Raw genomic sequence first — 24,238 nt, 5'->3', positions numbered from 1 at the left:
ACTAACCTTTTACAATCTCCATCAGATGACACTCCTAGGACATTATGTTAGACAATGCATGCATTTTTAGTTCTATCAAGTTCATATTTATATCCAAAAACAGCGTTTTACTATGGCATTGATGTTGAGGAAATCGTTTCCCTCCAATAACCGGCAGTCAAGTCAGCACCACAAATTAAATAATTAAAATTAGAAAACATTGGTAAAATATTATATTGTCATTTAAAGAATTATAGATTTACATCGAAAATACTATGTAAATAATCCATTACCTTTGATTCTCTTCATCAGATGTCACTTCCAGGTATCACAGGTCCATAACGAATGTAGTTTTGTTCAAAAAAGCTCATCATTTATATCCAAAAAGATCCGTGTTGTTAGCACATGATCTAAGCCAGCCGGACTTCTCGTCATGAACGAGGGGAAAAAATATATTTACGTTCGTTCAAACATGTCAAACGTTGTATAGCATAAATCATTAGTGCCTTTTTAACCAGAACATGAATAATATTCAAGGTGGACGAATGCATTCTCTTTTATAACGTATTGGAACGAGGGTACCCAACATGAACTCGCGCGCCAGAGTCTAATCGGCCATCACCGTTCCATGGCTCTTGTTCGGTCAGATCTCACAGTAAAAGACTCAAAACACTTTGTAAAGGCTGGTGACATCTAGTGGAAGCAATAGGAAGTGCCAAAACATTAATCAACCCCTGTGTGTTTCAATGGCATAGGCTTAAAGGTAATTCAACACATCAGGTATCCACTTCCTGTCAGAAAATGTCTCAGGGTTTTGCCTGCCAAATGAGTTCTGTTATACTCACAGACACCATTCAAACAGTTTTAGAAACTTTAGGGTGTTTTCTATCCATATATAATAAGTATGTGCATATTCTAGTTACTGGGTAGGATTAGTAACCAGATTAAATCGGGTACGTTTTTTTATCCAGCCGTGAAAATACTGCCCCCTAGCCCCAACAGGTTAAACTGCGCCGTTGTAAATCAGTTTTAGTTCTCCTAAAACTTCTCTGCCGCCAGTACGCACCCCCTAGAGAATTCCGGACCAAACTTATGGAGTCTGCAGGAGCAGGCACCCCAGGTATAGGGGTGGAGGAGCGCGTCCGGAGCACGCAGCAATGCTCCACCATCTTGGCACCGCCATGGACCGCGTTGTTCAGACAATGGACCGCTGGGAGAGACAGGGAGAGACAGGGAGCGCCCAGCGCCTCCACCAGCACAACCAGGGTCTCCACTACGCGCCCCTCCTTCTCCTGGTCCCAGTGGGATTCGTCTCTCCCTTCCCCAGGAATACGATGGGACGGCTGTGAACTGCAAGGGGTTCCTGTTGCAGCTAGACTTATACCTGGCTCCTTCGGGCCGTGAGAGGGTGTCTGCCCTCGTCTCATGCCTCACTGGGACAGCCCTGGATTGGGCCAACGCCGTGTGGAGAGAGGGAGATGCAGCGTTGGACCAGTTTGAGGAGTTGGCGGGTGAACGCCTCTTCCGGTGTCGGTGTCGGCTCCCTCGTCACTTAAATGGCTCTATTCTGTCTGTCTCCTTCAAACACAGGAGTGTGTTTGTGTGTGTGTTGGGGCATGCAACAGTGTTTTAAGCAATTCTTCCACTCCTGCCCGCCTCCCACCCCTCACCTTCCCTCTTGCCTCCGTCAGACTTGACTGCACTCAGCCAGGCAGGAAATACACTGGTCAATGTATTTATTTATCTGGGGGAAGAACTCTCATCAGTGAGTCATTTCATTCCTCGTCTCTCTCTCTCGAAGGCATCATCTGGAACTGACCCCAGCTTAAACTAAAAGGCCCAAAGAAAGCTTGTGCTCTCCCGACCCACAAGGACAGTACGTGCACTTAGCCCCAACTCAAGGGACACCTTTCCCTTTCATGTTAGGGCCTTGAGCCTGCCCTCCCCTCTCCTCCTCTCCTCATCGCGTCAATATGTGGAAAAGCCACAAGCCCGTATCTAAGGGGAGGAGAGTGACCGACTAAGCTTCAAAACCACCCCACCCTTTCCCTAAGAGTCGAAATATCTCAAAGTTAGTGTATAGCTCACTTTAAATACCTCTCTGTCTCACTCTCTCTCGCACACGGGCCCTCTGGCAGGCAGGACTTGTCAGACCAGTGTGAGGTGATGTGAGGAAAGCTCTGCATATTGACGGCGATATATGCAAAAGCTGTAAATATTTATTCGAGCCCCAAAAAACAATACGTCATTTAGCCAGGCATCTTCCGTCATCACATGCCAATATACCCATGGTCCGCTTCCAAAAACCTCTTCCGATGACAGATCTGGACTCTTAAGTATGTTATCCTTTGCATAGAAAGGGGTCCCTGGTTTGAATTACAGGCTTCATTGGTTTGAGAGAGACATTTGAACCAATGTGTATTCTTACACACACATACAACTCAGAGGGAAAACATTTAGATGGCAGAATACTGGAATACTGGAATCCAGAGTACCAATACCAGATTGATCAGATTAAAGCATGTTGCTAATGAAAAGCATGTTGCTACCTAAACCTAAATAAACTACCGAGACATCCCATCTTTCAAACCCAATGTTTGCCGGGAGAAATGAAAAGCATCTATATATCATATGGATTGACCCTCAATCCAATTTATGCAGCCTACAGGACACGCTCTAAGTCTCTCTCCAACGTCCCCCAATGCCCCTCATACATGTTCCAAGAGGCCCTATGTGATTATTAGAGAAGAGGTGGAGATATTTCTCCCCTTGACCATCGATGACTTATCATGACTTTCATGGTGTGAAAGCCACCCCGACAACGATGCTGTGTACAGTCCCCTTAGCCGCCAAGGAAGCATTATTTATTGGTCGGCATCCGTACGGCTGTCAAAGCATCACTGCTATTACTGATCATCCTCCCAAATGACTTATCAATAAAGTGGGCCAGCCGGCTAATATATCTCTATGGCTCTGTCAATATGAAGTTCCACGTCTCGGCTTGAAAGGATAGAGGCTCAATGATAAGGTGATGGATGCAGCACTCTTTACCTCTCCTGCCCTCTCTCTTTTTTTTACAACTCTGAGGCACAATGTCGATTTCTCTCTTCCCAGTCACATAATATAATGTACCTCTGTCAAGTTATATTTGCTGAGCAAGTGTGAACCGCGAACCCTTCAAACAGCACTATTATTCTCCTGAAGAGAACAATCCACTTCCAATAAGCAAGAAGTGTTAATTTAGCCTGTCAGTGTATTTGGTGTATATTTAGTTGTGGAATATTAGCCGAATAAGACAGACAGTGCCTTCAGAAAGTATTCACACCCCTTTACTTTTTCCACACTTTGTTATGTTACAGCCTGAATAAAACATTTATTAAACTGAGATTTTGTGTCACTGATCGACACACAATACCCCATAATGTCAAAGTGGAATTTTGTTTGTATTTTTTATATTTTTTATTAATAAATGTCATGAGTCAATAAGTATTCAACCCCTTTACTATGGCAAGGCTAAATAAGTTCAGTAGTAAAAATGTGCTTAACAAATCGCATAATAAGTTGCATGGACTCATTCCATGTTCAATAATAGTGGTTAACATAATTTCATTTGTTTTAATGACTGCCCCATCTCTGTACCCCACACATACAGTTATGTGTAAGGTCCCTCAATTGAATAGTGAATTTCAAGCACAGATTCAACGACAAAGAACAGAGAGGTTTTTCAATCTCTTGCAAAGAAGGATACCGACTGGTAGATCTGTAAACATGTAAAAATCAGACACTGAATATCCCTTTGAGCATGGTGACGTTATTAATTAAGCTTTGGATGGTGTTTTTTAAATGATTTTAAAACAGTTACAGAGTTTAATGGTTGTGATATGAGAAAACTGAGGATGGATCAACATTGTAGTTACTCCACAAAACTAACCTAAATTATAGATTGAAAAAGAAGGAAGCCTGTTGTAGTGCTCGTCGTTAGAAGGAGAAGTGGACCAAGGCGCAGCGTGGTGAGTGTTCATGATACTTTATTTCACGAGACATTCAAACAAGAAAAACCAAACGCAACAAAAACGAAAGCGAACAGTTCCGTCAGGCTCAGATGCTAAACAGAAAACAACCTCCCACAAACACAGGTGGAAAACAGGCTGCCTAAGTATGATTCCCAATCAGAGACAATGATAGACAGCTGCCTCTGATTGGGAACCACACTCGGCCCAAAAACAAAGAAACAAAAAACATAGACTTCCCCACCCGAGTCACACCCTGACCTAACCAAACATAGAGAATAATAAGGATCTCTACAGTCAGGGTGTGACACCTGTACAGAATAATAATACCCGAAAACATGCATCCTGTTTGCAACAAGGCACTAAAGTAATACTGCAAAAAATGTGGCAAAGAAATTAACTTTTTGTTCTGAATACAAAGCATTATGTTTGGGGAAAATCCAACAAAACACATTACTGAGTACCCCTCTTCATATTTTAAAGCATGGTGGTGGCTGCATCATGTTATGGGTTTGCTTGTCATCGGCAAGGACAAAGGAGTTCTTTTTAGGATAAAAAGAAACGGAAAACAGCAATAAGCACAGGCACAATCTTAGAGGAAAAGCTCGTTCAGTCTGTTTTCCACCAGACACTGGGTGACAAATTCACCTTTCAGAAGGACAGTAACCTAAAACACAAGGTCTATTCTACACTGGAGTTGCTTAGCAATGAATGTTCCTGAGTAGCCTAGTTACACTTTTTACTTAAATCGACATGGAAATCTATGGCAAGACTTGAATATGTTTGTCTCGCAATGATCAACAATCAACTTGACAGAGCTTGAAGAATTTTAAGAATAATGGCAAAATATTATACAATCCAGGTGTGCAAAGCTCTTAGAGACTTAACCAGAAAGACACATCTGTAATCGCCACCAAAGGTTATTCCACAAATAATTGACTCAGTGGTGTGAATACTTACGTAAATGAGATATGTCTGTATTTCATTGTCAATAAATGTGCAAGAATGTATAAAAACATGGTTTCATTATGGGGTATTGTGTGTAGATGGGTGAGAAGAAATTACTGGCTGTAGCAAGTATACTAAGTCAAGGGGTATGAACACTTTCTGAAGGCACTGTACATCTTATGTCGCTTGTATGGATAATATTTAGATACAAATCATACAGTACTGCACGTTGAAATGATGAGGCAAATCATCCCAGGTTTTATTGAAAAGCTCCCGTAATATATTTTATTGTGACATTTGCCCGAGCATAAATCATGGGAACTCTTAAAGGACTCCAGGGTCATTGCTCATAGCGTAAACATGCATTTTGTTTTTGAAAAGTGGCTGTGATGTCCCTACACAATGGCACCATGTGTTCACCTGCCAAATACCCTTTGTGTTTCCACTCTCCCAAGGTTTCAGTTCCGCCAACCAACACCCACCCCATCCCGATACATTGAGTAATAACGTTGTTAGCTTTAGCCCCAATGTGATAAGTGTTGAACCAATCTCTGATCTCTCTCACCTTTGTGTTGGGCCTACACAATAAGACTAGTGCCATCCTCTGCCACGGTCTGTATGCCTTCAACACATTCAACTGACAGCCAAAGTCTAAGACGTTGATAAGGCCGTAATATGGAATCAAACAATGCTAAGCTGTGAGCCATTCTTTTAATTGCCCCCCTTCCTCCCTATCAATAGCTGCGGAGCATTTTGCTATCAGGGCTGCCTTGATGTTTGCCTTGGCAGACGGCTTCAAGTCCTCAGCTTATTAAAGTCCTCATAAATATATTCTATCAGATCGCCGCCTAGCTTCCTGGTATTTAGCAGGGAGGATTTCCCTCCCTCTTTCACCGTGTTCTTTCTTGAGCAGGCTCATTGTTGAAATATGTTTTAAGTAGTGATAGAGCAGCGACTTGTTTTGTGTCGGCTCCCTCGTCGTATCGGTGTTGGGAAGTCCCAAAATAGCCCCTTTACACCCTGCTGAGGACAAATGACCCGGGAACACAAACTGAGTCCAAAAAGTCAGATAGTATCTTTACTCAAACAAGATTCAGCTGATTTTGGAGCGAGAACAACAGTGAGAGAGTGAGAAAGAGAGAGGAAGGGAGAGAGCAAGAGGGAGAAAGGGAAAACCTGTTTTTGCATGAGGGCTAACAATGGGATTTCATTTGAAAAAACTGCAGACTAGTAATATTTGTCTTGAAGCGTGTCGGCTGTGAAGGGTTGAGAGAGGCTGGTGCTGGAGATAGTCACAGTGATTGATTTTCTGTGATTTGACATGCTAGTGAAAGGCTCTATATATGCTGAGTGTACAAAACATTTAAAACACCTTCCATGGTATAGACTGCACAGAAGGTTGGTGGCACCTTAATTGCGGAGGACGGGCTCGTGGTAGTGGCTGGACCGGAATAACGTTCCAGGCATTATTATGAGCCCTTCTCCCCTCAGCAGCCTCCACTGATCGACTGTCCTGGTGAATCCAGGTGAAATCTATTCTCCCTTAATGATGTCACTTGTTAAATCCACCAATTAGTGTAGATGAAGGGGAGGAGACAGGTTAAAGAAGTATTTTTAAGCCTTGAAACAATTGAGGAATGGAATTTGTATGTATGCCATTCAGAGGGTGAATGTACAAAACAAAATATTTAAGTGCCTTTGAACAGAGTATGGTAGTAGATGCCAGGTGCACTGGTTTGTGTCAAGAACTGCAATGCTGCTGGGTTTTTCACGCTCAACAGTTTCCTGTGTGTATCAAGAATGATCCACCACGCAAAGGACATCCAGCCAACTTGGCACAACTGTGGGAAGCATCTACCATTCCAGGGTTTTACTTGCTATATTGTATTTACTTCGCCACCATGGCCTTTTTTTTGCCTTTACCTCCCTTATCTCACCTCATTTGCTCACATTGTATATCGACTTATTTTTCTACTGTATTATTGACTGTATGTTTGTTTTACTCCATGTGTAACTCTGTGTTGTTGTATGTGTCGAACTGCTTTGCTTTATCTTGGCCAGGTCGCAATTGTAAATGAGAACTTGTTCTCAACTTGCCTACCTGGTTAAATAAAGGTTAAATAAAAATAAATAAAATGTAAAATTAAATTGGAGTCAGCATGGGCCAGCCTCCCTGTGGAATGCTTTTTACACCTTGTAGAGTCCATGGCCCAATGGATTTTGAGGCTGTTCTGAGGGCAAAAGGAGGGGTGCAACTCAATATCAATGTAGTTCTTTGTATTTTTGTGTGGCTCCCCTAACTCCGTGTGTGTAGACTTTGAAATCAGAGTGGAGGGCCCTTTAGAGAGCAGTTTAGATGGCAGAGCAGTGAAAAACAGAGGTTGTTTTCTTTCTTTCTCTCACAGGCAAGTTTATTATGCAACTCGCAAATGCGCTGCGCACAACCGCATCCGCACTAATCTATACGTTAAGAAATCAATAATGTCCCAGGCAATGCTACAATTAACTGTTGTCAGGGTGCCAGCATCCGAGAAAGTTCTCATTAACTGTCCATTTTGTGGCATTCTTGGTGTGGCTCCTGTAGACAATGGGTTGTGAGTCTGTCGATTCAAAAGGCCTTGAGGTCTGTTTGCTGGTGGTTTTTTATTATAGAAACTTGTGGCTTCTTGCACCCATAACCGTCCATTGGCCGTGTTCCTATATTACCTCATATTATCCAGACTTAATGAGAATTGTTTTTGGCAATAAGTGCCAACATTTTCCTACAGCGAAACTCTGAAAGTGGTCTCTCTTTTTCTGTTGCTGTACCACTCTATTTTTACTCTACCACTTCTGTACAGCTGGACTTGCAATGGGTAGAGTTTTGATTGTGTCTTGCAATATGGTAAGGGCTTATTCTCAAAGGTTTGCTGAAGTTTTGAATGCAAACAACCACATGTGCTCTGAGAGGTAGAGAAAATAAAAATCAAATACGTTGCTCGTAGTTCTGAAAATTACTGTGCCCGATTTCCTGCGACTGGCTGGCAACGATGTGGGGCTGTAACAACACATCCGGCCTATTCGCTACGTTTTATTTTGTGTGCTCAATCAACATGGTGTGTCACTGCAAATTATGCTAAAGTGGCAGTGAAACAGCTACATTTGTAGTCGTACAAAAGACACACACGCCTTAAAGAGGGCTTTTGTGCCCAGATACACTCCTTCCATTGTCTGCATGACACCATCAATAATTGTTGTAGTTTGCCATAGTTTCTTTGCTTGTCATGTCCATAAGGGACATTAACAAGTTAGTGCAAGTTAGCTTAGCGCAGATAGGACAACAAGGGTAGGGGAGAGTGGGGTAAGTTGAGCCAAAAAGGTAAGTTGAGCCACCCTTGTTTCTTTGAAACCTTAGGTCCCCAAAAAAGCTTTTCTCCAAGTCAAATGAATTTATTGTGTTTGAGTATCCATGATGCTTGTATCTAATCCGAAGTAGATTATCTAAGGGGTCTTTATAAGTTAAGCTTCAACATGAGGTCATAAACCTAGCATGAAAGTGCATCATTGTAGCTGTGGCTAATAAAGTCAAAATGTTTGCCTTGGGTTAAGTTGAGCCAATGGCAAGTTGAGCAAATTTAAGTGTTTTCTTCACAGGCGTAATGCAAGTAATGTAATGTAATATCGCTGGGATATGAGATAACAACAGGGCCGATAATAGAAGTGTTTAGAAAAGTACAAAGTGTTTGTTAGATGTTAAGACTGTGTTAATGTGCTTAAAATAATTAAGACAAATCAATTGTGATTGTGTTTATAGACATGGTTTTTAAAATGTAGAAAAAAAGGTGCTATCTAGAACCTAAAAGGAAGAACCCTTTTTAGTTACAGGTACAATGCTTTGAGTTCCAAGCACAACCCTTTTTGGTGCCACTTAGAACCTTTCCAGAGAGGGCTCTACATGAAACCCAAACGGGTTCTACCTGGAAGCAAAAAGGGTCCTACCTGGAACAGCAATTGATTATCCTATGGGAATAGCAGAAGAACCCTTTTGGAATGCTTTTTTTGAAGAGTGTAGTGCTAATATTTCATTTAGTACAGAAACGTGTACTGTATTGTACTGTACTGTACTGGCTTAACTTATCCTGCGGCTCAACTTACCCTATACCATATTTTGGACAAGCTATGTTTTCAAAACTGTAATGTTTACATAAACCTTGATTTGTTTCCAAGGATACACAACATCCTGAATTATATGTAGATATCTTTGTTAGAAAGAATACTATATTTCCCTTGACAGAGTGATGCTGAATTTAAATCATTTTTCAACTTACCCCACCCTACCCTACAATTTTAAACAGTTCTGTCAAAGGATCCAGAAATAAGCACTCCTCTGTTTTGAGTGTTCCATCTGACATGGAGAAAAGTGACTTTGAAACGTAAGTGACTTTAAAATGTTAGTGACACAGGACAATAAATCATATGTTGGTATTAGTCAGGGTGACCAATCTCCTTTTCCCTTCTAATTAATAGGATATTTATTTGCTTGGTGGGGTCTCTGTAAGGCTGAGGAGTGTGTGTGTGCGCACTGGGTGAAAAGGGTAAATATCAGAGGATATCTGTATCGATATATGTCTGGATATCTGACATGTTATTAGATATAAGGAGTAGACATGCTCCAGATACACATGTCCTTAAGTTCATATATGGAGTTAGGATATTCTCTTTTAATGGCCAGTTTCTACATGCATCCAATCTGGACCTCAGAAATCTCCCTGCTACCGTATGAGTTCAGGGAGATATCTGGGGTGAGATATGTACAAGACATGCACCAGATGCTCGTGCACCTGCTTACGTATTTGTAAAATATTCTAACTCAGGAAAGGGTATGTGTCAACATGCTGACATATCTAAACCTTTATACTTAGGCATGAACGAATCCACATACTTTCAGAAATGTATCATATCTGTCGTAATTACTTTATAATTTATATATCTGTATTTCTAAAAATGCATAATTTCATTAGATATCCTTACCAGATATGTATTATTCATCCTCGTATGTGTTATCAAAATGGGCTAAATCCAACTCATGAGCAATGTCCTGCGGCCAAATTATTTTACCTGTTCAGGCGCCAAAAATCCTTGTGCTTCTTCACACGAATGTGACATGTCGGAGCATAGATTTGCACCATATACAATTAATCCAAATTGCTATTTCCAAAGCACATCTCTGCTATTTCTGTTTAAAAAATGCACCATAGCAAATCCAGGGCTCCAATCACAACTCGTTTTCTGTGAAGTTGCAAACGTAAGCCAATCTCTGCTAAAAATGTATTTTATTTATTTAACAGAAAATAAAAGTTGCATACCCTCAATACCCCTGCCTGCCCTGTTTGTTATGGATTATGAATGTGATGGATGCAGACTGGGTCATCAGCGGCAGTCCCTCGCAGTCCAGACCCATCTTAGTGGTAATATTGGTCTGTGATCCACTCCGACTTGTTAATGCATATATCATGAATCAAATCAAATATTGTCATTTCACATAGCCACACCACAAGACAGCTACTCTACCTGCTTCATTCATGATGAGAAAACGAATTGGAACAAGCTAGCCAGTTAGTACGTGATTCTTGTTGTTTGGCTACCAGTTACAGTGCTTTTTGCTTGCAGTTTGCACACGACTTTATGCAGAGGGAATGCTAAAATTCTAGCTAGTCTGAAAAAATTATATGGATTGAATATTTGTCAAATTATTGAAGACATTCAAAACTCAAATAAGCATCAGAATTTGTCCTTATTTAGCATATCAAAAAGCATATCAAGATCCTGATAAGGACCTCCGTCAAGAGCATATGCATTGTATGTACTGAGAAAATAGTGTCATTATTTGTCATCATATAGAGAAAATAAGATGTTCACATACAGTAGGCCTTTCTCAGGATATCTAATGAGTAGGCCTTTCTCAGGATATCTAATGAGTAGGCCTTTCTCAGGATATCTAATGAGTAGGCCTTTCTCAGGATATCCTCTCTGGGCTAGGCGGGACGAATTCGTCCCACCTACGTAACAGCCACTTGAAGCCTGTGGCGCGATTTTCAAAACCTTAAAAATCCTATTACTTCAATTTCTCAAACATATGACTATTTTACAGCTATTTAAAGACAAGACTCTCGTTAATCTAACCACACTGTCCGATTTCAAAAAGGCTTTACAACGAAAGCAAAACATTAGATTATGTCAGCAGAGTACCAAGCCAGAAATAATCAGACACCCATTTTTCAAGCTAGCATATAATGTCACAAAAACCCAGAAGACAGCTAAATGCAGCACTAACCTTTGATGATCTTCATCAGATGACAACCCTAGGACATTATGTTATACAATACATGCATGTTTTGTTCAATCAAGTTCATATTTATATCAAAAACCAGCTTTTTACATTAGCATGTGACGTTCAGAACTAGCATACCCCCCGCAAACTTCCGGGGAATTCGCTAACATTTTACTAAATTACTCACGATAAACGTTCACAAAAAGCATAACAATTATTTTAAGAATTATAGATACAGACCTCCTCTATGCACTCGATATGTCCGATTTTAAAATAGCTTTTTGGTGAAAGCACATTTTGCAATATTCTAAGTACATAGCCCAGGCATCACGGGCTAGCTATTTAGACACCCGGCAAGTTTAGCACTCACCATAATCATATTTACTATTATAAAAGTTTGATTACCTTTTGTTGTCTTCGTCAGAATGCACTCCCAGGACTGCTACTTCAATAACAAATGTTGCTTTGGTCCAAAATAATCCATCGTTATATCCGAATAGCGGCGTTTTGTTCGTGCGTTCCAGACACTATCCGAAATGGTAAAGAAGGGTCGTGCGCATGGCGCAATTCGTGACAAAAAAATTCGAAATATTCCATTACCGTACTTCGAAGCATGTCAACCGCTGTTTAAAATCAATTTTTATGCAATTTTTCTCGTAGAAAAGCGATAATATTCCGACCGGGAATCTCCTTTTCGGCAAACAGAGGAAAAATCACAAAGACGGGGGCGGTCAGGTCACGCGCCTAAGCCCAGAGTCCCTTGATCGGCCACTTGAGAAAGGCGATAATGTGTTTCAGCCTGGGGCTGGGATGACGACATTCAGGTTTTTCCTGGGCTCTGAGCGCCTATGGACGACGTAGGAAGTGTCACGTTAGAGCAGAGATCCTTAGTAAAAGATAGAGATGGAAAAGAAGTTCAAGAAATGGTCAGACAGGCCACTTCCTGTAAAGGAATCTCTCAGGTTTTGACCTGCCATTTGAGTTCTGTTATACTCACAGACACCATTCAAACAGTTTTAGAACCTTTAGGGTGTTTTCTATCCATATGTAATAAGTATATGCATATTCTAGTTACTGGGTAGGAGTGATAACCAGATTAAATCGGGTATGTTTTTTATCCAGCCGTGTCAATACTGCCTCCTAGCCCTAACAGGTTAACTAATGAGTAGGCCATTCTCAGGATGTCTAATGAGTAGACCTTTCTCAGGATATCGAATTAGTCAATATACCAAATCAAACTTTATTTGTCACATTCGCCGAATACAACAATCTAGACCTTACCGTGAAATGCTTACTTACAAGCCCTTATCCAACAGTGCAGTTCAGGAAGAGATAAGAAAATATTTCCCAAATAAACTAAAGTAAAACATTTAAAAAAGTAACACAAAATAACAATAACGAGGCTATATACAAGGGGGTACCTGTACCGAGTCAGTATGCAGGGGTACAGGTTAGTTGAGGTAATTTGTACATGTAAATAGGGGTGAAGTGACTATGCATAGATAATAAACAGTGAGTAGCAGCAGTGTAAAAACAAATGGAGGAGGGGGGGTTAATGTAAATAGTCTGGTGGCCATTTGATTAGCTGTTCAGCAGTCGTATGGCTTGGGGATAGAAGCTGTGAAGGAGCCTTTTGGTCCAAGACTTGGCGCTCCGGTATCGCTTCCCGTGCGGTAGCAGAGAGAACTGTCTATGACTTGGGTGACTGGAGTCTTTGACAATTTTACAGGCTTTCCTCTGACACCGCCTCATATATAGGTCCTGGATGGCAGGAAGCTTGGCCCCAGTGATCTACTGGGCCGTACGCACTAACCTCTGTAGCGCCTTACAGTCAGATGCCGAGCAGTTGATGTACCAGGCAGTGATGCAACAAGTCAGGATGCTCTCGATGTTGCAGCTGTAGAACCTTTTGAGGATCTCAGGACCCATGCCAAATCTTTTTAGTCTCCTGATGGGGAGAAGGTTTTATCGTGCCCTCTTCACGACTGTCTTGGTATGTTTGGACCATGATAGTAAGTTGGTGATGTGGACACCAAGGAACTCGAAACTCTCAACCCGCTCCACTACAGCCCCGTCGATGTTAATGGGGGCCTGTTCGGCACGCCTTTTCCTGTAGTCCACAATCAGCTGCTTGTCTCGCTCACGTTGAGGGAGAGGTTGTTGTCCTGGCACCACATTGCCAGTTCTCTGACCTCCTCCCTATAGGCTGTCTCATCGTTGTCTGTGATCAGGCCTACCACTGTTGTGTCATCAGCAAACTTAGTGATGGTGTTGGAGTCGTGTTTGGCCATGCAGTCGTGGGTGAACAGGGAGTACAGGAGGGGACTAAGTGCACACCCCTGAGGGGCCCCAGTGTTGAGGATCAGCATGGCAGACGTGTTGTTGCCTACCCTTACCAACTGGGGGCGGCCCGTCAGGAAGTCCAGGATCCAGTTGCAGAGGTAGGTGTTTAATCCCAGGGTCCTTAACTTAGTGAATAGCTTCGTGGGCACTATTGTGTTGAACGCTGAGCTGTAGTCAATGAACAGCATTCTCACATAGGTGTTCCTTTTGTCCAGGTGGGAAAGGGCAGTGTTGAGTGCGATTGAGATTGCGTCGTCTGTAGATCTGTTGGGGCGGTATGCGAATTGGAGGGGGTCTAGGGTATCCGGGAGGATGCTGTTGATGTGAGTCATGACCAACCTTTCAAAGCACTTCATGGCTACCAACGTGAATGCTATGGGGCGGTAATCGTTTAGGCAGGTTACCTTCGCTTCCTTGGGTACAGGGACTATGGTGGTCTGTTTGAAACATGTAGGTATTACATACTCGGTCAGGGAGAGGTTGAAAATATCATTGAAGACACCTGCCAGTTGGGTCCGCACATGCTTTGAGTACACGTCCTGGTAATCCGTCTGGCTTTGCATGATATCCAGAGCGAATCCAAAAATGATTTGTGCATATAAGTGCTGAAAACTATATTTGTACTCTAAATTTATTAATAAGACATAAAGATTATGAAAGTTGTTGCAAACGTCAAATTTCAAAGTGTTTAAGGCATTTAATCCAAAATCTTAAGGTTAGGCATTAACTCCGAATGGTTAAGGTAAGGGTTAAGGTTTGGGATTGGCTTAAAATAAAATCTCAGAAACAACTTCATTGCTGGATTTGAACTTCCAACCTTTGTAATCAAAGGCAGATGCTTACACCCATCCGTCATCCAGCCACAACGCCCTAGCAAAACCGAAACCTACTTGAAGTTAACAGCGGTCACTGTTGCCCCTAGTGGCCGGTTTCCACATCATCTCCCGACGTCCTCAGATGGACGTCTAATAATGACTTTTATCACGGGTGACCATGCTGTTTACTATCCATGTAGGGACCAGAAGTACTCTTAAGAATAGTTAAACAAGGAACATTCTAGGGGGACAGTTCGCCAGTCCCCACAAGGAAAAGGGCTATTTTAGGACTAGAGGTTAGGTTTAGGGTTACAAATTGGGTTAAGGGTTAGGTTTAGGCTTAAGTTTAGGAGTTAGGTTTTGGGTTTGGGGTTGGGGTTAAGGTTAAGGTTAATGGGAATCAGTTGTTTGGTCTGAACAAGGATAGTAAAATAAACGTGTCTGTCTGTCTGTCTGTCTGCAGGAGCTGAGTGAGAGAGACAGCCTTGGGCCTAGCACATCACACCTATAACCCCATATGTTAAAGGGCAGGAGACTCTATTGATGACTGCTCTGAAGAGTACACACCAACTTCAACTGAGATGTTTTGATATTTACAGCTTCAATTCATTTAAGGCAGCTTGTTTTCGAAGTTCAATGCAAGACGAGAACAAAATATATTTTTTTGTAAAATTTTGTCATTTTGCAATTTTGAGAGCACCAGCAGAGACAGAGGAGGATGAGGAGGGAATGAGTGTCTAACCCAAAAGCTGAAAACCATTAAAGCAGTAACCGCTTGTGCCTGTTTGCATGTTTCAGTTTCAGGTTACACAATTTGATACATCCACATATTTGTGTTTGGCGTGTCTATAGGGTGGTGGGGAGAGTGAGGGAACTCGGGCCTAACTCTGTTGGAGTGCTTGATACTGTCTTGCAGACCCAATCAAGTTGTTGCTTTGTGAACTATTATTGCTGACCTCTACATATTACCATAGCGGGGAAAGCCCTCCTCTCTCTTCTGTCTATCCTCTTCCTCCTTTCTCTCTCCCTCTCTTTCTCCTCTTGCTCTTTATCTATCCTCTATTTATTTTTTCTCTATCTTCTCTCCTCCTTCTCCATCCTCTTCTCTCAGTCTCTGTCTTTCTCTCTCTGTTATCTGTGCCCATCACTCTAAGGACTATTGTCAGAGCACGGAGCACAAGCTGAACAGGATGGCCCGGAATGTGAAAGAAGGTTCTTATCAGCAACACCACCACCACACACAGAAACATGCAGCAACACACACAGGCCACTGAGCCTGCTCCCTCTTTTCTCTCCTTTTTCTCTGCCTCCTCTCTCTCTCTCTCTCTCTCTCTCTCTCTCTCTCTCTCTCGCTGGGTGACTGGCTCTGGCATTCCCGAAAGCCGTGCCCCTGAGTAGTGTAACATCCATTAAAAATCACACACAAAGTGTGTATTTGGATGCTGGTGTACATGTGTAATGGGCCAAGAGGGCTTATGAGTTGCACATGGGCTGCGGCGGACCAAATACAAAGACCTTGTAGTCACTCAGTTTAGATTTCTGAGACCACGCTTGTTTAAAATAGTGTCATTTAAATGCGCTGCCAGCCCATGTGATTTTGTTTTTACGACGGGATGGCTTTGATAAGGCTGAGGATTAAATTATAGATGTAAGTAGCGTAAGTGTACTCTTGTAAGTATCTGTGTTGTAATTGCTTCCATTCAGTGTGCTGGGAGATCCACTGATAGCTTAATGGTGGGAACCACAGCTCTGGTGCACAGCACTGTCTGTCTGTCTGCAGCATACATGGATGAGTCTGAAATACAGACTTGTGAAATGGCATGCTATTCACTGAAGTGGCACATCTGAAATGGCATCCTATTCACTGAAGTGGCACATCTGAAATGGCATCCTTTTCACTGAAGTGGCACATCTGAAATGGCATCCTATTCACTGAAGTGGCACATCTGAAATGGCATCCTTTTCACTGAAGTGGCACATCTGAAATGGCACATCTGAAATGGCATGCTATTCACTGAAGTGGCACATCTGAAATGGGATCCTATTCACTGGAGTGGCACATCTGAAATGGCATCCTATTCACTGAAGAGGCACATCTGAAATGGCATCCTATTCACTGAAGTGGCACATCTGAAATGGCATCCTATTCACTGAAGAAGCACATCTGAAATGGCATCCTATTCTCTGAAATGGGGCCCTGGTCAAAAGTAGTGCACTCTGCGGTGAATAGGGTGACATGTCGGACTCCCTTGGCAAAACATTTGAGACACTGAGGTCTATTGGCAATACTTGATCACATTTCCAATTTGATTTGGTCTTTATTTAAAGGCCAAGTGCAAAAACAAGATGTTTCTGTGCTTAATATATACAGTGTATCCACACTGTGAGGTTGGAATAATACTGTGAGATTGTGAAAGTGATAATAATTCCCCTTTAGTGTACGAGCTGTTTGAAAAGACCGCCTGACATTTCAACCTGTTTTGGCCGGCCTGGTGACATCACCAGGGAATAAATGAGTTAATAGACCAATAAGAAAGAGACTTCCAGACCTCTCTGCCGATAACAGCTAGTTTTCAGTTTTCCCCTCCCCACTCAGACCACTCCCAGACAGTTGTAGAAAAATTCTTGCTTGGGAAATTGCTTTTGCAAGTACTAAATTGTTACCCAGAAATTATTTGATATTGAGATACAAACGGCTGCATTGAGCTTTTAACCATGTGAGATCTCTTTCAAGTCTCTTTCAATGGAGCCCTGGATGGTCAAGAGGCAGTGTCAGAACCATGCTCACACATGATACATCGACAAAACAATTACTATTATTAAACCATAAGAGACTTGGAGATTTACAGTTAGTGATGTACTTAACGATTTTTTACAATCCAATGTGTGAGAAATCGAGCTCTCGCTCCATTAGAACGAATGTGGCTAGGGTTGGGAAGAGTCATCCATTGAAAAAAGCGCGGCAATGTTTATGGAACCTCGATCCTGCTTTACCGTCCACACAGACCATAATCTCTCTTTGAGCAGGTCCATTCAACCTGATTCATAAAAGACTCAAACAATCACAGTTCCCCAGATCAGACTCCATATGAGATAACTGCTTGGAATACAGTTGCATATTCCTCCCCCGTTCCCCCTTCAAATCATCGAGGGGGACATTCAAAGAGAAATCAAGTTTAATATATGGGTACGTAATCACCGTGCAACCCCACACAACACGCCCTCTGTTAGGGGGATATGGGGGAGCATAGAGCCAGTGGGGTTGGGTGGCGGGGGAGCTTGAGAGATGGAGGTGTGTGTGTTCTTGTGTGTGTGCACGTATGTGTGTTTGTGTGCGTGCGCGTGTGTGTAATCGAAAATGCAATCTACGTAATCCCCCAAATTAATAATTTATCATGAGAGGGCAATAAACAATAACTAGCAATGCTGCATACTCCAAGAAAGATTAAAATCTCACCTTTCTGCAAAAAGAAAAGAGTTAAATTGCTGAAGTGTAGTCACTTTTGAGGACACAAGCTCAAGTACACAGTACAAATATGATAACAATATGAAATGTTTTATATGATGCATTTCCTATTCAACAATACTGTATGAATAAGGCTTGAAATGACTTTTTTGCGTTCTAGATATAGCATGATCTAATTAGTAAAAGGCTAACTGTCAGATGTAACCTTCCAACTGTAAAATACATAATTGTATGTTTAGTGTTAGACAAAATGTGCATATTTTCTAAAGGTCCCTCTTAATCAAAATGTCTGCCTGTATCGTTGTGAATGTCTCCCAGAGCTCTAGCTTGGCTTCCTGAAATCGTTAGGAACTCACCTTTCATCTCATATTAATACTGTCTGTCCATGACAAACAGAAAGTGTTTTTTGTTTAAAATATATTCATTAGTCTTCCCTGTGGCTCAGTTGGTAGAGCATGGTGTTTGCAACGCCAGCATGGTGTGTGCAACGCCAGGGTTGTGGGTTTGATTCCCACGGGGGCCACAGTACAAAAAAAAATACTAATAATAAAAATAAAAAAAATTATGAAATGTATGCATTCACTACTGTAAGTTGCTCTGGATAAGAGCGTCTGCTAAATGACTAAAATGTAAATTGCTTTAAATGAATGGCTATAAATAGATCTCTAAATGTGCTCCCCTGCTGAGTTACAATGTAACAATTGCAGGCATGTGCTTTGTCAGTGGCTGTGATGTAGGGTTCAGCCAGGAAGAGGGACATCCCAGCTTCAAGTGGTTTCACATTTCACATCCTGCGTCGCACAGGCTCAGCCATTTTGATCTACGTTGTCTACAGATAGATTTATAAGCTAAAATGTTGGTCGGAACCGGTACCAGAACCACACAGGTCCCCAAAACAGGGGACCTTACATCTAAGAGGTTTTAATATGGGCCTGGGGATGGGGTGGAGGTTGCTCCGTAATTTGAGTCCTTGGTCTTGTTGTAGGTCAATGGTATATGGAGTCCCCTGCCCATTAGGTCGCTACGGTCATGACTAGTGGAAGAGATTATGGTAGTGTTTGGTCAGATGTTGTTCAGAGCGCTGTGTCAATGTGTCATAGGAATGAGGAGGCTGTTATTTCTGTTGGAGTTGAGTGGTAAAATGTTTTGTTTGTTGTCTTCACAGCAGATGCTGAATGACCACGAGGTGATGTCCTCTCCGGAGAGCTGCATCAAAAAGGTAAGACATATAGAGATGTATTGCTGCTTTTTGTTTGGTCATAGAGGTGTCAACATTGTCAACATACGCTGTCACACCTGAGGTCACCCTACTGTATATCGTTGTCGTCATTGTACACAGACACACACTGACACTTTGATACCACATACCTCCATCATTTCAGACGTGAAGACTGTGTCAAACCACATATTATACATACAGGTATGTTCCCATTCATTGGGAATTGGAATACAGGCTGCCCAGCTTCCTATAACATGACCAGTGGATTGTCGTGCTGTGACTGTGAATGATGCAATGAGGAGTGTGTGTGTGTGTGTGTGTGTGTGTGTGTGTGTGTGTGTGTGTGTGTGTGTGTGTGTGTGTGTGTGTGTGTGTGTGAGAGAGAGAGAGAGAGGGAGAGAGATTCTCCATCATTGGTTTTTGTGTTGTCGATACGTCCTGTTGACCACGACACCATTGGCCACATCTTTATGAGGTGATACATTTATTGAGAGGCGGGCCGTTGGCTTTTACGGCCAGTGTTGCCAGGTCACGGCGGAAAAGGGAGAGAGTTCAAGTATAAAGTTAATGGTGAAAGAACAATGGCTGGGGAGAGAAAGAAAGAAGAGAGGGAGGTACACTTGTTAGAAAAATCAATGGAAACCTATAGCGATGGTCCGGCCCACGCACTCCAGTCATGCATCCCAAATGGCATCCTAATCCCTATTTATCAGGGCCCATACGGCCCTGGTCAAAAGTAGAGCACTATATATAGATTGGTTGGTTGTAAACAATATTTACTCTGCAATTTTAATTAAAAACATAAATACATTTGCACAATGAGCACTTGTTGTCTCTCAAATACATAGTTACAGTTGTTGGTTAGCTAGCTAGCTAGCTATATTTTTTACATAGTAGCATTGACATGAAATCCGTCAAAACACCTCAAAACAAGACATGGTATCAATAAAAATATTAAACTAGCTGAAATGAGCAACGATTCCCCACGTGGCAGTTTATTGTCATTGTTGCAAGCCACCCGGCCATCCAGAATCAAAATAACTTACGATTCCCTACGTGGCAGTTTCTTGTCATTGTTGCAAGCCACCTGGCCATCCAGAATCACAATAACTTACGATTCCCCACATGGCAGTTTCTTGTCATTGTTGCAAGCCACCCGGCCATCCAGAATCACAATAGCTTACGATTCCCCACGTGGCAGTTTCTTGTCATTGTTGCAAGCCACCTGGCCATCCAGAATCACAATAACTTACGATTCCTCACATGGCAGTTTCTTGTCATTGTTGCAAGCCAACCGGCCATCCAGAATCACAATAGCTTACGATTCCCCACGTGGCAGTTTCTTGTCATTGTTGCAAGCCACCTGGCCATCCAGAATCACAATAACTTACGATTCCCCATGTGGCAGTTTCTTGTCATTGTTGCAAGCCACCTGGCCATCCAGAATCACAATAACTTACGGACTTCGGCCCCATTAAGGTAGCACACTGTTTTCATGACGTTGTCAGCTAACCCATCTATAGGGATAGTGTGCCCTTTGGGACTCATTCCAACTCTCTCTATACCTCAAAGAGTACATAGGATGAATAGGGTTTTAGGCGATTTTAGGGGCTTCTCTGGGTTGGAGAGTGTCACTGGTCAGTGAGCATTGGTCAATGAGCTCTTTCATTGCTTTTTCAAGTGACCACAGGTAGCTTTCAGTGTTGTGCCCGGCCACATATTCTTACAATTACGCTAACTTGACCACCTTGACCACAGGGCTCCAGAGTGGCGCAGCAGTCTAAGGCACTGCAGCTCAGTGCTGGAGGCGTCACTACAGACCCAGGTTCAGCGGTCTAAGACACTGCATCTCAGTGCTGGAGGCGTCACTACTGACCCTGGTTCAGCGGTCTAAGACACTGCATCTCAGTGCTGGAGGCGTCACTACAGTCCCTGGTTCAGCGGTCTAAGGCACTTCATCTCAGTGCTGGAGGCGTCACTACAGACCCTGGTTCAGCGGTCTAAGGCACTGCATCTCAGTGCTGGAGGCGTCACTACAGACCCTGATTCAGCGGTCTAAGGCACTGCATCTCAGTGCTGGAGGCGTCACTACAGTCCCTGGTTCAGCGGTCTAAGACACTGCATCTCAGTGCTGGAGGCGTCACTACAGACCCTGGTTCAGCGGTCTAAGGCACTGCATCTCAGTGCTGGAGGCGTCACTACAGACCCTGGTTCAGCGGTCTAAGGCACTGCATCTCAGTGCTGGAGGCGTCACTACAGACCCTGGTTCCATTCCAGGCTGCATCACAGCGGTCTAAGACACTGCATCTCAGTGCTGGAGGCGTCACTACAGACCCTGGTTCAGCAGTCTAAGACACTGCATCTGAGTGCTGGAGGCTTCACTACTGACCCTGGTTCAGCGGTCTAAGGCACTGCAACTCAGTGCTGGAGGCGTCACTACAGACCCTGGTTCCATTCCAGGCTGTATCACAACCAGCCGTGATTGGGAGTCCCATAGGTCGGTGCACAATTGTCCCAGCGTCGTCCGGGTTTGGCCTGGGTAGGCTGTCATTGTAAATAAGAATTGATTCTTAACTGACTTGACTAGTTAAATAAAGGTTTAATAAAAAAAATATAAAGAAAAACACAATAAGAGGCACACACACACTACAGCTATGTCTTACTGTACTTGGGAGGACTTACTGTACTTGTGAGGAAACCACTAACCCCGAACCCTAATTCTAACCTTAACCCTAAACCTAAGCCTAAAATAGACTTTTTACAAGTCATGGACCGGCAAAATGTCCTAATTTCTCTGAATTGTAGTTGGTTTACTATTCTTGTGAGGACTTCTGGTACTCATAAGGTAAACATGTCCACACATACACACTTCCTCTTACACAGTGAACTCCAATAGGACCGATTCACTCCTTTTCAGATCTGTAAGATATGTGCCTCAAGGCGATAGTGTGTGAATGACCACTAAAAAGTGATGTAGAATTTTCTTAATGGATTGAATTTATCTAGCGTATTTCCAGCATTTGACATTGTATCGGGGAAACTCAGACAAATACTGCCTGGTGGTGCATATTGTTTTTGTGCGCATCATAATGGCCCTATCCAAACCTCATTAAGCTCTGTGTCGTATCCAATGCTGTCACTTTGTGGTGATATCATTCATCTAGGTAGGCTAAATGATTTTGACGTAACATAAGTTGTAAACCATATGTCACCATATCCTAATGGGAGAGGACATCAGTGTAGTATGCACACGTCCAAATGTGACTATAGAAGGGACTCTGCTCCCCTCTCCAGTCCATCCTCCATCCCTTTCCGTGGTGACGAGGAACCAGCTGGGGTCTTGTGGAGTCTCCGTCCCTCACTCCCTCTGGTCTTCTTCCCTGTCCCTGTCTGTGTACTCACAGAGAAGGACCTCGGACCATTGGAATGAAACCATGAGAGAGAGAGAGAGAGAGAGAGAGAGAGAGAGAGAGAGAGAGAGAGAGAAAGAGAGAGAGAGAGAGAGAGAGAGAGAGAGAGAGAGAGAAGAGGCTTTGGGCCCAGATAGACGGACTAGAACCCAAAATGGATAGATGAAGCGAGAGACTAGAATGAAAACAGAGGGAGCGATAAAAGAGGAAATAAGATGTTATTGTAGCTCCAAAGAGGCCTTGTGAAACGTGCTGAGGAGGTGCGAAAGCTAGGTAAAAGAGGGGGCTTCCATTCACTCCCCAGACTCTGAAGGAGGTGCAACTTTATCCCTCTCTTTCCCTCAACCTCTCTCTTTCCCTTTCTCTGTACCCTTTCTCCCTCCTGCTCTCGCTCTCTCTTCTTTCTCTCTCTTTGTGGTAGCATTAGATTAAATGGTGATGCCTATCATTGCAGGTCATTGATAGGATCAGCTGTGGCTGGGTTCTGGACAGTCCTACCTGTCTATCTATCTGTCTCTGTCTGTTTATCCCACCTGCCATTCACTGGCCCGGTCTCGGGGAAGCGTGTGTGTTTGTGTGTATGTCTGAGTGTGTCCATGTGTGTGTCAGTCAATCCCCCCAATAGAAAAGTGTCGCTGTCTTTTGAAAGCATTTAAACACGTAAGCAGGCAGTACTAAGACATGGACCCCCTCATTCATTACAGTGCAATCAATATTCTGTAATTGCATTATGTCACCTCCGATCCTCACCCCAAATGACACTATCTCTCTCTTTCTTTCTCTTTCTTTTACATTCCTTAGCACTATCTATTTCCATCCTTTCAACGGTGCAAGGATTGGGTTTTTCTTTTTCATCAAGGGTTTTTTCTTTTTAAGGTGTGGATGGAAAAATAAAGCAGTGATATTTTTGCTATGTACATAGTAAGTCCTTTCTCTCTGTTTGTCTAAGATGATAGGTGCAAGCATAGTTCCCCAAAACGGGACTCTTGATGCTTTGAAGGGGGAGAGACAAACGACCTATCGCCTTCATTTGACAGGAACCCAGGCAGAAAAACGTTCCCCACTTTATTTGTCCGTCTCTATCGATAATAGCCACAGATATTACAGTGGGGAAAAAACCCATTATCCATTATGTGTGTTTGTGTTTAGGGGTTGTTATGAACTGTGTGACCCTTTAGTTGTTCTTTCCCAGTCTGTTCTGAAGGTTGAGGTTCCCCTAGTTGCTAGCTGGATTGGGAGTAAAATGTTTTTGGCTCTGGTTGGAAAAATGTTAGGGGGGTGAAGTGTTGGATGGGGATTAGCAGTGCCTGTGAGTGCCTGTGTGTGTGTGTGCTTGTGTGCATGCATATGTGCGTGTTGCAGACCTCCAATTTTTTTCTATCGAGCCAGGGAGTTTAGTCTTTAAATGTGCTCTTTTAAATGCCCTTACATTTATAAAGGGACAGAAAGAACAGCATTACAGGTCACAGACGAGATTCGCTGCTCAGGGGCAAAGCAGCCCGTAAAAAAAGCGATGATTGATTGATCATTGTGATAATTTGTTTTAAATTATCATCTGGAAGGATATTATAATCACTGCCACCCCTGCCGCACCACAGGGGCAGCCCATTTCCCATAATGTGTGGCCATCAAATATGCCCCCTGGTTACGAGTGGGTGGGGGGGTGATCTCCCCAGGGACGACGGGCAGCTGATGAATGATGACCAAGAGGAGCTGGAAATCAGAGTAGAATAAACAG

General features: G+C 42.8%; 1 protein-coding gene across 2 annotated transcripts in view; it reads left to right on the top strand.

Moving 5' to 3' along the window:
* The window catches only part of LOC106566953 (histone-lysine N-methyltransferase PRDM16), a 419,760-nt gene that overhangs the window by 142,456 nt on the left and 253,066 nt on the right, over window positions 1–24,238 (top strand). For both annotated transcript variants that reach the window (XM_082960172.1, XM_045693333.2), the window contains exon 3: window positions 19,037–19,090. In XM_082960172.1, coding sequence (XP_082816298.1) covers window positions 19,037–19,090 — 54 coding nt within the window. The remainder of the gene's footprint in view (window positions 1–19,036; window positions 19,091–24,238) is intronic.

This window comes from Salmo salar, chromosome 13 (assembly GCF_965601325.2).
Source record: "Salmo salar chromosome 13, fSalSal1, whole genome shotgun sequence".
Classification (NCBI taxonomy): Eukaryota; Metazoa; Chordata; class Actinopteri; order Salmoniformes; family Salmonidae; genus Salmo; species Salmo salar.
The sequence above is the reverse complement of the archived record's forward strand: the minus strand, read 5'-3'. Positions and strand labels throughout refer to the sequence as shown.